Below are 16662 nucleotides of genomic sequence, written 5' to 3' on the forward strand. Positions count from 1 at the left end.
GGCTGATGGATTTTTTACCCACATTGTTACAGGTGACGAAACATGGATTTCTTACATCAATGTCGAGTCGAAACAACAATCGATGCAGTGGCTCATTCAAATTCCCCAAAGGCGAAAAAGTTCAAGCGAGCTCTATCTGCACGCAAAATGATGGCAACTGTGTTCTGGGACCAAAAGGGCATTCTTTTGGTGGATTTTTTTGAATCAGGAAAAACAATCATATCGAAAGCATAGTGTGAAACACTGTACAAGCTCAGACGTACCATACAAAACCGACGACGTGGAATGTTGCGTTCAGGAATTGTGCTCCTCCATGACAACGCCAGACCACACACTGCTGCCCTCACCGTTGAGTAGATTGAGAAGTTTGGATGGGAACTTTTTGACCACCCCCATATAGTCCAGACCTTGCACCAAGTGACTATCACTTTCTGCACCTAAAAAAGTGGCTTTCATCTCAATGATTTGAAGAACCTGATGAATTTGAAAACGGCAGTGTTGAAGTGGCTGAACTCCCAGGGGGTGAACTTCTATGCAGAGATATAAAAAGTGCTTGGAAAATAATGGTGACTATGTTGAAAAATAAAATGGATATGTACTTGCTTTACCCAATAAAACAATGTTGCTAAACTTACTTACCTGTTTCCGATTAAATATCGGCCCTTTCTTTTGAAATGTACCTCGTATGTGTCAACTAATAGTTTGATTTTCAGTACCTACAAACATTTTCTTGTGAATTGTGAAGTACCGATTGAAGAATACATACTACTAACTTATAGTGATGTAGAACTTAAAGTTTTTATTAATCACACAATATTAAAATTTGACATAAACTGACCCATGTTTCGTCGCTTGCTCGTGTCGGTTACTTAGTAGGGCAAAAACTAAACTTAAAAATAATAAACGAACAAAAGTTTTCTATTTATGATCAATGAAATAAATAAGTGATACAAAGTGATTAGTATCATGCGCTTCATGTAAGTGTTTAATTATAAGTCACTTTGAGGTAGAATTGTGTGATTTCTGTGTTGCACAATCGTTCCTCCACCAAAGGAAATAGAGTAGGGGTACAACATTCTCCTGATCTCTGGAGTGAGTGTGTTGGGAAGTTTCGACAGATGTAAATTAACTTTACGAGTGTCTCCACTTTGCGTTTTACCGTTCCCGGAAAGTAACATTATTTGGTGTGTACATACGGATGAGAACTATAGGGGCCTGTAAAGATAAAAAATATGTGCTAGGCTCGAACCGATGCCTTTCCGGACTTAAATGAGACTATTAATATAATAACGGTCGTATAAAGAAATGGGATATATATACATACAAAACTCTGCAACTAACAATGGTCTCGGACAACTACGGGAAAATTGTATCGGGTAAAAAATACTTTGCAAATCGACCGATTACCGTAACAGTCTTGGGTCGAATCTGAAACACCTCGCATCAGAGATGAGCGTTACGGATGAGGCAGTTGACTCCGTACTAAATACAATCTAACTCGATGTAAAGATTAGTGCAATGGACCCTCGGGTTACGAACTTAATCTGTTCCGTAACACTGACCATAAAACCAAAATGCTTGTAAACGAAATTATTGTAATTTTTACTATTAATCCGTTTTAGCCATTTAAACATAATACATTTTTTTTACATTTTAAGTGTTTTTCTGTGATGTAAAAATATAGAATAAAAATAGCATTATCCTCTTTAAAGACAAATAAGTAACATTAAAATAAACAAAATATTATGAGGGTAATGTTTTAGGTTTTAGTTGTCCAAAACTTATGAGCAACTAAAAACACAAAAAATGCAGAAAAGAACAAAAAACTAGTTTCAAATGAAACTTTTTCAGTTTTACTTCCTACGATTGTCATGTAGGAAAAAGGGAACAATAATGATGAGAAATGAATGAAATGGTGTAATAAAGAGACTCGAAAGAAACAGGATAACCCCGAGAAAACCCCCACACATACTTGTCCACCACAAGACAGACTTGGCGCAAGATGGAATCGAACCAGGGACCCCACGTCACTGACTCATTGTGGTCCCTGAAGGCTCCGACATATAATGTTTATAACAAACGCGGAGCACTACTTGGGTGTGAAACTGTTGGTACAGACGCGTGTGTGTGTGTGTGTGTGAATTTGTATCTCGGAAAAATTGTTCACAGAAGTAGTTCGTAAACCGAATTGTCAACAAAGCGAAGAGTTCGTAACCCGACGGTTTGCTGTTTCTGGAATAACTTGCCCACTTCCGCAAATTATACTGCAATACATTTATTCTCAATATCAATGTTAGATGCCCATCTTAATGTAAAACACCTCACTATATTTTGCCATAAGATTGTTCTTAGAAGTGAAATCAAAACTTCGAACAATAATCTCATAGAAATAATTTACAACTTAATGACTACATACCTTTACTTTCATAACTACTTCTAAATAAACTTTACATTTTTAAAAATACAAGGATAAATCAAAAAGTAAGGTGAAATTGTCTGTCAAACCCATAGTATTGTGTTTAGCTAATTAATTCTTTTCCATGTTACAGGTAATCTGGTAATAGAAGTGTGACGGCTTGTACAGCATTCTATGTCCACCCGTCTGGTGCTGAGAGCAACTCAAAGATGGAGCAACGACTGGAACATTACACCAAGGAGGAAGTGCGCGGTGTCATTCGTTTTTTCTGGGCCAAGGGAACAAAACCATGTGATATTCATCGAGAATTGGTGCAGGTCTACGGAGATAGTGTTATGTCGCTGAAACAAGTGTACGTGTGGTGTAACGCATTTGCAAGTGGTAGGAGTACTGTCACAGATGATGGCAGAAGTGCAGACCATCAACGTCCATCACCGACACGAATGTGGCTGTCGTCGATGCCATGATTCGTGAAGACAGAAGAGTGCGGTTGCAGCACATTGCCAATAAATTGAATATCTATTATGGTTCCGTAAGCGGTATCGTCCATGACCAACTGGGCTTCACAAAAGTGTGCGCGCGCTGGGTACCCAAGCTTCTGAGTAACGAACACAAAAACCAGCGAATGGGCATTTCCCTGAGCCACCTCACACGTTATGCCGACGAAGGAAATTCATTCCTTCATCGCATCATAATGGGCGATGAAACTACGATACCTCTATGGACACCTGAATCTAAACGTCAGAGCATGACATGGAAACATCCATAGTCACCACAGGCCAAGAAACGCAAGACAATAGCATCTGCCCAGAAAACAATGGCAACTGTCTTTTGGGACCGTCTTGGTGTTATTTATGTTGAATTTCTGGAAAAGGGTACGACCATTAATGCAGACACCTACTGTCAAACCCTGGACAGGCTGAAAGCAGCCATACGGCAGAAACGGCGGGGGGCACTCCGAGAGGGCGTGTTGTTACTGCATGATAACGCACGTCCACATACAGCCGAACGGATCCGTACACACCTCCGCGGGTTCAAGTGGGAAATTCTCGATCACCCTCCGTATAGCCCTGATTTAGCCCCGTCGGATTACCATTTGTTCGGCCCCCTGAAGCAGCATCTCCGTGGGCAGCGTTTCCAGACACTGACAGAGGCACAACAGGCTACACGTACCTGGTTAGGAAATCTGGAACCACATTTCTTTGAACAGGGCATGGATGATTTGTGCCACGTTGGAATAATCGTTTAGACAACTACGGTTCCTTCTTCGAATAACAGTGTGATGCCATACTTCAAACATAGTAAAGCTTCATCGACGTATCTCTGTACGCTTTTCTGTAAATCAACAATTCACCTTACTTTTTGATTCACCCTTGTACATATAACATATACTTCATGAGAGAATTCTAGACAATTGATGATATTATTTCGATGAATGAAGATATCTACTGACATTTTCACTGTTTTACACATCCTACACTTGTTTTCATACAAATGTTACACACAAATTATAATGCTTATTTCTGTATCCTCTAACGTCCCGGTTTCTATTCCCGTTGGAGACACTCGATCAAAAAAGTTTATCAGCTTTTTCAGACCAGTCATCTTGAGTGAGATTTATGCTAGATTTCCCTCATTCACAAAGGGCAAATGCCGGGATGGAACTTAACATAGTGGTCCCAGGCTTCCTCTTTCCTTTCACAACCTTTTCAACCTTCCCTTTCGTCGGAAAGTGTGATTGTCGAGGGACATCATTCCTCATATACGTGAAGGGCTAAATGGCCTTAGATGCCGACAGTCCCGAAATCTAATTCCTAATCCTAATCCTCTGATGTATGAATAGTCTTCGGTGCATAAAATATGCATTTTGTGTATACTGATTTACCCTATTACTTAGACTTAAAGGCATTATATGTTGTAATATAACAATTAAAAGGTATATCACATTAGGGAGAATATTTGTTCATAATACTCAATGTTATACGAAATAATGTTTAGACTTACCTGAATATGAAACACGCTGTAATAATAATCTGCCTGAATAGCAGATGTAATGACTTCACCAGAATGTTGTGTGATATATTCATATGTGTCTTCATGTTCCCTATCAAAATCCTTCAATACAGAAGAATTTAGAAATTCATTGATTAACGTTTCGTATATTGGACAAGGTTTTGTACTGTGAAGCAACTGCAAAACGGGCAAAGTAATTAGTACATATGGTTATTCATTTTATAAAGAGGATTACTTAAATTATGTGGTTAGCTAAGAAAGTATTTAACATTTCTGAATATTGTGTAGTTGTCCTGTTACTTTTTGATTTAGCATTATGAACAATATACTAAAAGTACCAAAATGTAAGCTTACCTTATCTGCATCTTGGCTCAATATTCGGGACACCGTGGAAGTAGAAGTTATTGGAATGGGTGTTACTCGAAAACATTTGGGTCCATTGAGTTTAGTGTTGAAATAAAATAGAAATAAGTGAACTTTGAATCTGATTATATTTGTTTAGTTTGAACATCGTCCGGTAAAACAAAAAACAAGCAGAACATGAAAAAATGTTTTCAAAAATACTGTTTCTTCTATTTATTCTACATACTTCAATACCAAAGACACCGTTAAGTTTCTTATTTCTTTCTTTCGTCCTCCTTAGACGCCGTCTTCATAGGCTTCGAACGTTTAGTTCCTGTAGCCTTCTCCCTATTTTAGTAAAAATTTTATGGTATGTATTTGTTCATTATGTTTCTTTTCCAATATTGCAGTTGGAATCACTGACATACATATGTTTTAGAATACCGTCATTGTAGCTGCTCTATAATTGTTACAGAAAGGTTACATATGACTGTGTATACATATTGAATATCGTGTTAGCTAGTGGTAATAGATAATTCCCAGTCATTCCGTTTATTTGATTTAAGGTGGTTTGTTAATCACTAGTTGTCTTTTCAGTTGTAGTAATAGTTGCATTATTTTTTATATATAGACCTATATGTAGATATCTTATGTATATTTATATTATTTGTTTATTTAGTTGTTGATTCTTTTTAAAGATTTAAGTTATGTTCCTGGATGAATTGTAAAAGTAACTTGATAATGGTCCAATTTCTTCTAGCCACAATCATGTTGATTGAAATAGGTAAAGTATGAAAAAATATCAGATGTTTTATAAGAACAATCCTTTTTTGTTTTAGCAACTCACATTGGAAAATTAAATGGTTTAGAGTATCTATTTCTTCTCCACACCAACAAAGGTTTGTCTCTCTTTTTCGTATAACAAATAATTTGTGAAAAGTTAAAGCTGTATGAAAAAGTACACGATGAAATAAGACTATTTTAAAACCTTGGCCAAGTTTTTACTGAATCCCCAAAATCTTCTTCCTCCATATATAGTCTGGAGGAAATCCATCGGAACTAAAAATTTCAGTATGTCTAATGTTGCTCGGTGGCTTTTACCTAATTTGAGGGTGCTGAATCTGAATCTGCCGGGTGTACAAATGTACACCTTGAGCGTTTTGAGTAATTCAAGATGGCGTCTGTAAAATTGTATAACACACCGTTTTCACGATCATAAAAGAAATGAATACCTATCAGGCAAATCCTGAATTGGATCGTCAATTATAACAGCCTAGCTTCACATATTATAGCAAAGGGGTCGCCGATTTATAACAGTCTTTTCAAGGGGATGAGAAAATCTCAAGAATAAACCAATTTACATATAAAAAAAAATTCAATAAGCATGCGCAACAAATTCTTTTATCAAAAGATTCCAAATTCTTGTTAAGTGGCTAATCGGAATGAAAGACTCAACGTCGTTAACTTAAGTTAAATGAAAGAAAAGAAAAAAAAAATTCAAACTTACATATGCTTAACTCTATGAGCAGTATTCGAAATTATAAAATTGAAATTTGGTCGTGATGTTTATTTGTGCCAATCATTCAACAGTTACATTGTAATTATCAAGAGCAACAGAATAAAGTTGGTTGAATATTTGCCTACATCGCAGTACTTTCAAACAATTACGATATTATCTTAATACATTGACTTAACATCAGAGTCGTATCCATTCTCACATTTCAATATCTTTACAATATATATTCAGTTCGTGATCACTCGAGATCGACAGTCCATATGCTCTAATTATCCATTTAACGAAATGACATTACCATTATTAAAATTACTGCTAAATAGACGTTCATTATTCATAACCCTGTCCATATTATTGGAATTAGGCAACAACATAAGCCTACACGACCGCTACTACATTATCATTGCACTCTAGCACAAGTAAGTAGCATGTATCAATCGTACATAATACATCTACAAAAAAAAAAAAAAAAACAAATCTACTATTGATGAGATGATGTATTTACAAATGAAAAGAAAAAAAAATGCTCTACTTCTACTTCTCTACGCCAGGGTTTACATATTTTATGGGAGATTAGAACGTCATTATCAACATTATTATCATTTTTAACTTCACACTATAATGTCATACAATTTTCAAGAGCAATGGACACATGATAAATTTTAGATTATGTTTAAGAACGACAAATTGACTAAATGTAAATACGTATATGTTTATCAATAAAGTTGAGCATCAGTTAGCTACGCTGACTTCCGATGAGGCAAATATGTAAGAAATTCCATGACGCGTGAATGGCACCCTTAAACTAAATATATGCCCAAGACAGAGTCTTGCACGGACGCGTATTTTAACAGGATTTTAAGTATAAACAAAATAAAAGAAACTACAACTGAAGGTTAGCTGGAATCTGCATAGATCGAGTATGCACTTACATATCATGAGATAACAGCAATGAAAAACCGGTATATTTACTATCCTAAATTTACCAAAACCCTTTTCACATTTAAGACCCGAGTCATATGGACGAAATCATTTTTTTTTCAAAATATAATTTCTTAACCTACATAAAGCCCTAACCTACGCAATTGGAAATACATGTTAAAAAAAATCGCGAAACGAAATAACAGGACATTATTTTTACCGTAAACACACAAGTTCAATTTACGTAACCTAAGCAAGCAATCAAATTATGTATTTCCCAAAATATATATCACGAGACAAAATAGTAGCACATTATTTAACCGTCAGCACACAAGTTCAATTTACCTAACCTAAACAAGCAATTGAGATATATTTTTCCCGAAATATATCACAAGACAAAACAATATGACACTATTTAACCGTAAATGTACAAGTTCAATTTTTACCTAACCTAAACAAGTAATCGAAATATACATTTCCCAAAATATATCACGAGATAAAACAATATGACACTATTTAACCGTAAATGCACAAGTTCAATTTTACCTAACCTAAACAAGTAATCGAAATATACATTTCCCAAAATATATCACTAGACAACATAGTATGACATTGTTTAATAGTAAACACACAATCTAATCTCCTAACCTAACAATCAAATAGCTGTATATTGTGGGACACGTTCAATTTAAATCTTACCTAACCTAACACGCAATTAAAATATATTATCTAGTAAGGTACACGTTAAAAATGACATCTTAAAGTGAAAATATCACTTAATCTAACAGTAAAGAAAATCGTATCAATTGTTACATGGAAAATATTAATATCAAGCGGTGCGCTTAAAGTAAAGTTCACCAACAATTTTCGATGTTGAATCACATATTCTTATGATATCATGCTATTGAGTGGTAACGAGATGAGCTGTCTAAACGCGTAACGCCCTTTACTTTAACTACACATATTTATTTCAAAGCACTCCATTTGTTGAGTTAATGAATCTGTTTATGATCGGAACAAGAAGAAAATAAGATAAAATGGATAGAGATTACCAAATCGATGGGGTTCCTACAAGATATTCCTCTCAGTCCTTGTCACCTGGATCCTTGGCTTCACAGGACAGAATAGGTTACCAAACCTATTTATTACACGTCGCAATCTATCTCTTCGGATAATCGTTCCACGTCCTATTGAATATGGGACTTGGTCCCTTTACCCGACGAGATGAACTCCAACTGCTACACTTCCTGCCCCATTACTTCATATTACTCGTAATGGCGGAAGTGACATTCGATGGCTTTGGCCAAAATTTGTTTCAATGAATTTTCACTTCTGTCGGTTCCTCAGTGTTTCTTTTCCTCCCAAACTAAGTTAGGTTTTCCGATAAATAATTTATAGTAGGTTAACGTCCAAAATTTACACTTTTGATTACAAAATTTCTGTTTTTAAGGAACCGACTTAAGCCATCGTTCTTTCTATGTTGTAAAACGGCGTTTCACTGCGTCATCATCTTCGCATTACCAGACCTTAATAATAGCGATTTAATATTGCATAGTTGACTACGAACAAAAACAAATTTATATTATTTCTGTTATTATACAAAACCCTAAATAAATAAGCAATCGTTTTACCTCTTAAATAACATCTCCCGAGTATTGGAAGTACTCCTGTAATAAAGGTTTTACCACTCACTTAGTTAGTTCTTGCAGTTATTTAATATCACTAACAAACCATCGTTCCCGCTATGTAAAAAGAATCGCCATCTTGGCGATGTTAGCTTTACGTATAGCGATTTCTATGCCCTCTTGCGACCGTAACCGAAATGATCGCTATGCTCTTAACAAAAGAATGACGGAAAGCAATAGCGAGAAATAACATGATGAATAAAATTGTCGTACGATCGTATTTCTGGATTGATATTATTATGAGGTAAAGTAAATTAAGGTAAATTAAAATAGAGTAAAAATGTAAATTAAATTTTCACTATATTAAGCTATAACCTGAGTTGAATTATTACAGTAACGCGAAAAACATTGTAAAAAGAAACAATTCGAAATTTTGTGATAAACTATTGGTGTGTTTGCGTATCTCATATGTGTTTTGGATATCGCATATAAAACTAATAACTCTTTTGTGCCATTTATTTCATTGGCAACGAAACAAATTAACATAAAAACGAATCTTTGGAGGCACTCGGGTGCAGTATTAAAATACACGGACCAACTTTAACACTGCCTAAGCAGCCGGTAAACATTACAATACGGGTAAACATTACAATCCAGGAGCCAACTCAAATAGAATGTAAACAACCGTTAATCGGTCGGTTACATTTTTCCCGGCGGCTTTAGAAAAAAAAAATTTTTTTAACTACTTAAAACATTAACATTTAAACTTTTTTTTTTGCGACTATTTAAAGTCTTTTAACAATTCTTCTCTCTTTTCTGGAGAGCAATTGAACAATTTTATATTTGATAAATTTTGAGTCGGCACTTCTCTCCCCTCCAAATCTTTTAAAGAAACAGAGTTGTGATGCACTCGAGTCACAACAAAAGGCCCTGCGAATACAGGCATATACTTATGTGTATCTTCTTAAACGCATCCGATTGAAAATGGGTTTTAACCATCACCAAGTCCATTTCCTTAATTTCAATCACATTATTTTGCGACTTTCGTTTTCTTTTTGATAACAAACGGGGTTCCACCTGAATATGCCGTTTAGAATTTTCTACTGTTTTCAATTCAGAAGGCCATGGAAATTTTTCTCGAAATCTATCAACAGCCGAGTAAGAAATGAACACTTCAGCAGGCGTACATCCAATGGTACTATTGTAGGAATAGTTTAGTAAGTCTTGCGCCGTCTTAAGCACTGTTTTCCACTTAGTGTGGTTATGGCTGCACAATAATCGAATAATTCGATTGAGTTCTCGATGCGAACGTTCCACTATGCCATTCCCAGAAGGGTTGTATGGTGAGACCAAGATGTGTTGAATTTGGTGATCATTACAGTAAGTTTTCCACGTGTTCGAGAGGAACTGTGGGCCCTGGTCGGATATGATAAAATTTGGATAAGGGAAGAGATAGAAATATTCCTTTTCTAGAGTCCGAACAATCTCAGCAGCTGTGGCAGTCCTCAACGGCAAATAACATAGAAACCGTGAATAGACATCAACAATTGAGAGGATGTAGTAGAATCCATAACTACATGGCAATTTTCCCACGAGATCTATGCACAATTTGATATGTGGCTTATCTGCCTCAATATGCAGATCCTCACGAGCGATGATTCTATTGGAGAACTTCATTCGGGCACACAATTCACAATTATTAATGAAATTTTGAAACGTACGTTTTTGTCCTTTCCAGAAAAACAATTCCTGAACTAATTTCAAACATTTACTAACACCAAAATGCCCCGTTTCATGAACCTTCCTAATCGTTCTCTCAACTAATGACTCCGGGATTACTAGCAGCCAACGTTTCGTTTTTGAATTTTGAATATAGACCAAATTATTTACTATACGAATTCGAGAATTGGCACTGTCTGACATTTTCGCTTTTAATTCGTTACAGTACTTATCACCCGCTTGCATTTGCATTAACTCATTTACAGTGAACCACGTACTCTCATCATAACAAACAAAATTAACAAAATTAACAGAATTAACATGGTATTCTTCAGGTTCGGCAGGGAGTTCCGGAGTATTGTGACTCAATATGTCGGCTATTTTATTGTCCACCCCTTTTATGTGCTCGAACCGAAGATCGAACCTCTGTAACTTCAACAAAATTTTTGTGGTTCGGGGATCTAGGTTCTGTAACGTAAAAGCGTATGTCACTGCGCTGTTGTCACAATGAACCGTGACTTTTCTACCTAAAATATAATATGAGAAATGTTCGCATAGAAACAATACTGCCAGCAACTCCAGTCGAAAAATCGAATAGGAAACTTCATATAACTTTAATTTTCTACTTGCGTATCCGATAACGAGAAGTTCTCCAGTATCATCATACTGAGCCAGATAGCCGGCCAAATTTTCTAGAGACGCATCTGAAAATAAGTGAAACGGTTGGTCGAAATTAGGTTGACTGAGTGCTGGAGGCTCACTCAGCAATTCCCTCAATTGTTGGAATCTATTCAGCAATTCCTCAGTTAGACAATATTTCTTGTCTTTCTTCAACAAATCGAAAAATGGCGCTATTAGAGCCGCAAACTGAGGAATAAATTTCTTTCGCCAAGAAAGAATGCCTAAGAAGGACCGAAGTTTCTTCTTAAATTTAGTGCAAAATTCCCAAAGGTTAAAAATTTTCAAAAGTTGTTCCAAATGAATAACGTGTTCGTCCAACTTAGAACTAAAGCACATCACAAATCGTAAAGAGAAGTGAACCTATTAATAGTTCAGCCTTCATTTTTAGCTATAATTACCGGTATACTTCAAATGTACACTGGAAACAAGTCGAGCTTAGCCGCACGAAAGGAATTAAAAAAAAAATCCAAATATTATAAATGAAGAGATTCAGTTCAGCTCTTGTGTTCAGGATACATTTTATTTATATTTCGATTCGCGGTACTTCCTTCAGAACAAAGTACGTCGATAAAGTTTAAACAAGGCAGTACAAAATCACTTCGTCTCGGAATGAAATGCATTTTAATTTCAAATTATTATTTCGAGGAGAGAAGTTCAGTCGAGCAATTATCGCTTTCCTTTAATACCAACTGCTCAATCTGTTTTCCCGCATTAAGACCAAAGTAGCTAACAAAATGGGAAACTTTATTGTTATTATCATTATTATTACTAACCAGCTTCGCTGCAACAAAAGAATACGGCGATATAACGAAGATGTGATCGTAGTCCCTATTAGTACGTTTGAAAAAGACAGAGGAATCACTGGACCCAAAAGGAATTAATTGACAGGTAGGTTATACTGTTAGATTATACATTTCTGATACTGCATACTATAATGATACATAAACAAATCCTGAATATTCAAAGTTAGTCCTAATAATCCCTTTTCAAAAAGAAAATATCCTTTTCCGCGAGTTTAACCATTTTTTTTTTAAAGCTGAAATTATCATTCCCACTGACTAAACGAATTTGACTCAACTTGCCGTTCTTTTACACAATTTCAGTTCTTAGGTTCAATAAAGCCACTAAAAAAAGAGAAGTTTATAGATCAAGATTCTAAATTCCCATTTTGTTATTGAATATCTATATAATCTTTTACCTCCTACATTATTCACAAAACATCATGAACACAAATTAAACTACTAGAAACACAACAAAAAGGAAAAGAAAACAAAAGTCAGGGTTACAAATTCAGTTGTAGGAGGAGCTAATACAGGCGGTGATATCTTTGCCTGTCTTATCCTACGGAGTGCTTCTAGCCACTTGCAACAGTGTTTTCCGATTAACGTATGTCTCCGCCCCTGGCTAGAGCAATTCCCTATTAACCACCTAAACAGCTTTGATCTGTTTACATTAGCATCTGTGCTAGGTATCCCGTTAGGATTTCTTACATCTTTTCTCCCTTTTCGAAATCTATCCATCCTTTCGTCATCAATATCAAAAGGAGTATCAACATTGTCACTACTTAGCATATGAAGCTTTATAATTTTCACTCGACTACCATCCGTTATCCTATCATACTTCTTTCTTTCACAATAAGCATACCCGAAAGAGCTATCATTAGCCTTATCATGCATTATTTGGGGCTCACATAACAAATGATTATTGGCACATATCCTATACCTACTACTAAATACTAAATCTAAATCTACGTCTACATCTACTTCATCATAATCCTCAGTCTCATTAGTTACATCATCATTAATAACATTTAAATGAGAACTAAGTTCAGGCGCTTCTAATGCAGCCATATCATTTTGTAAATTATTATTTATCTTATCTAAAACATCACAACAATTATCATTGGTTAATTGTAAATCCGTGCCTTCAACACTATCAGTTTCAAGTAACCCCATAGCTCTGATTTCTAGTTTAGTAGTAGCGAGTTCCATTACTTCATCATTCTTAACCGTTGATACTGGTGACAATTCTGTTCGAAAAACTAACATATTAGACGATAATTCATTTTTCAGCACTTTCATCTCATTTGAATATTCATGCTTAAGAGCTTTCACCTCAGAAATTACTTCACCGAATAACTCATCCATAGTACTAACTATGCGTTGTTGGCATGGAACACAAACCCAGCATGAATCTACTTTAATACTTTGTTCAACTCCGGGCTGTGATAGTTTCAAACAGTCAAAGTGAACTTCTTTGCTACAGTTCGCACATGCCGTCGTTTTTACGTTACTTCGATCTAGGTTTTCTTTACAATAAACACAAACTTGAAATTCCTGATCGTCACTGGCAGAATCACTTAACATAATCTATTTACATCATATTAATTGGGTCACGCGTTTAGCAACTCATCATCGTTATATCCACTCATTATTTAGCTTTCATCTCGCTTAGCACACAAAACAGAATACTTTATCAAGTAAACAAATATCCTAAAGCTGAAGTCGCCAATTTATAACAACTTCAGCCTTACATATTATAGCAAAGTTAATTATTATCCTTGGCTAAAGGTCGTCAATTTATAACACACCGTTTTCACGATCATAAAAGAAATGAATACCTATCAGGCAAATCCTGAATTGGATCGTCAATTATAACAGCCTAGCTTCACATATTATAGCCAAGGGGTCGCCGATTTATAACAGTCTTTTCAAGGGGATGAGAAAATCTCAAGAATAAACCAATTTATATATAAAAAAAAAATTCAATAAGCATGCGCAACAAATTCTTTTATCAAAAGATTCCAAATTCTTGTTAAGTGGCTAATCGGAATGAAAGAATCAACGTCGTTAACTTAAGTTAAATGAAAGAAAAGGAAAAAAAAATCAAACTTACATATGCTTAACTCTATGAGCAGTATTCGAAATTATAAAATTGAAATTTGGTCGTGATGTTTATTTGTGCCAATCATTCAACAGTTACATTGTAATTATCAAGAGCAACAGAATAAAGTTGGTTGAATATTTGCCTACATCGCAGTACTTTCAAACAATTACGATATTATCTTAATACATTGACTTTTTTCCCGAAATATATCACAAGACAAAACAATATGACACTATTTAACCGTAAATGTACAAGTTCAATTTTTACCTAACCTAAACAAGTAATCGAAATATACATTTCCCAAAATATATCACGAGACAAAACAATATGACACTATTTAACCGTAAATGCACAAGTTCAATTTTACCTAACCTAAACAAGTAATCGAAATATACATTTCCCAAAATATATCACTAGACAACATAGTATGACATTGTTTAATAGTAAACACACAATCTAATCTCCTAACCTAACAATCAAATAGCTGTATATTGTGGGACACGTTCAATTTAAATCTTACCTAACCTAACACGCAATTAAAATATATTATCTAGTAAGGTACACGTTAAAAATGACATCTTAAAGTGAAAATATCACTTAATCTAACAGTAAAGAAAATCGTATCAATTGTTACATGGAAAATATTAATATCAAGCGGTGCGCTTAAAGTAAAGTTCACCAACAATTTTCGATGTTGAATCACATATTCTTATGATATCATGCTATTGAGTGGTAACGAGATGAGCTGTCTAAACGCGTAACGCCCTTTACTTTAACTACACATATTTATTTCAAAGCACTCCATTTGTTGAGTTAATGAATCTGTTTATGATCGGAACAAGAAGAAAATAAGATAAAATGGATAGAGATTACCAAATCGATGGGGTTCCTACAAGATATTCCTCTCAGTCCTTGTCACCTGGATCCTTGGCTTCACAGGACAGAATAGGTTACCAAACCTATTTATTACACGTCGCAATCTATCTCTTCGGATAATCGTTCCACGTCCTATTGAATATGGGACTTGGTCCCTTTACCCGACGAGATGAACTCCAACTGCTACACTTCCTGCCCCATTACTTCATATTACTCGTAATGGCGGAAGTGACATTCGATGGCTTTGGCCAAAATTTGTTTCAATGAATTTTCACTTCTGTCGGTTCCTCAGTGTTTCTTTTCCTCCCAAACTAAGTTAGGTTTTCCGATAAATAATTTATAGTAGGTTAACGTCCAAAATTTACACTTTTGATTACAAAATTTCTGTTTTTAAGGAACCGACTTAAGCCATCGTTCTTTCTATGTTGTAAAACGGCGTTTCACTGCGTCATCATCTTCGCATTACCAGACCTTAATAATAGCGATTTAATATTGCATAGTTGACTACGAACAAAAACAAATTTATATTATTTCTGTTATTATACAAAACCCTAAATAAATAAGCAATCGTTTTACCTCTTAAATAACATCTCCCGAGTATTGGAAGTACTCCTGTAATAAAGGTTTTACCACTCACTTAGTTAGTTCTTGCAGTTATTTAATATCACTAACAAACCATCGTTCCCGCTATGTAAAAAGAATCGCCATCTTGGCGATGTTAGCTTTACGTATAGCGATTTCTATGCCCTCTTGCGACCGTAACCGAAATGATCGCTATGCTCTTAACAAAAGAATGACGGAAAGCAATAGCGAGAAATAACATGATGAATAAAATTGTCGTACGATCGTATTTCTGGATTGATATTATTATGAGGTAAAGTAAATTAAGGTAAATTAAAATAGAGTAAAAATGTAAATTAAATTTTCACTATATTAAGCTATAACCTGAGTTGAATTATTACAGTAACGCGAAAAACATTGTAAAAAGAAACAATTCGAAATTTTGTGATAAACTATTGGTGTGTTTGCGTATCTCATATGTGTTTTGGATATCGCATATAAAACTAATAACTCTTTTGTGCCATTTATTTCATTGGCAACGAAACAAATTAACATAAAAACGAATCTTTGGAGGCACTCGGGTGCAGTATTAAAATACACGGACCAACTTTAACACTGCCTAAGCAGCCGGTAAACATTACAATACGGGTAAACATTACAATCCAGGAGCCAACTCAAATAGAATGTAAACAACCGTTAATCGGTCGGTTACAATTGATAGGAATATTTTTGTATATTTTATCAATATGGGTATCAAATTATATGTTTTTTGGGTTGCAGATTCGAATAACAATGTTAAAAATGTTATGAAATTGATACAAATCGAGATATTCAATATGGCACCCAATTTGGCGGCAGTAAAATTGACAAGAATATTTTTGGAGTATTGTATCGACATGGGTATCTAATTATGTTTTTTAAGTTGCAGATTTCAATAGTTACTTCAAAAATCTTATGAAATTGATAGAAATCAATATATTCAATATAAAATATTCAGATTCGCGACCCTCGAGCTAGGTACGATACATACTTAAAACAATATCTGATACACTGAAATTTTGGATTAGGTGTTGATGCATTCTCCGTCACCTCAACTCACCTTGTTTGCG

General features: G+C 35.0%; 1 protein-coding gene across 1 annotated transcript in view; it reads right to left on the reverse strand.

Annotated features, from left to right (window-relative positions):
* The window catches only part of LOC145694819 (testicular acid phosphatase homolog), a 45138-nt gene that overhangs the window by 16057 nt on the left and 12419 nt on the right, over positions 1-16662 (reverse strand). Inside the window, exon 4 of the mRNA XM_081771477.1 lies at positions 4421-4606. Within this exon, the coding sequence (XP_081627603.1) occupies positions 4421-4606 (186 nt within the window). The remainder of the gene's footprint in view (positions 1-4420; positions 4607-16662) is intronic.

Source organism: Thermobia domestica, chromosome 9 (genome assembly GCF_964235325.1).
Source record: "Thermobia domestica chromosome 9, izTheDome1.hap1.1, whole genome shotgun sequence".
NCBI lineage: Eukaryota > Metazoa > Arthropoda > Insecta > Zygentoma > Lepismatidae > Thermobia > Thermobia domestica.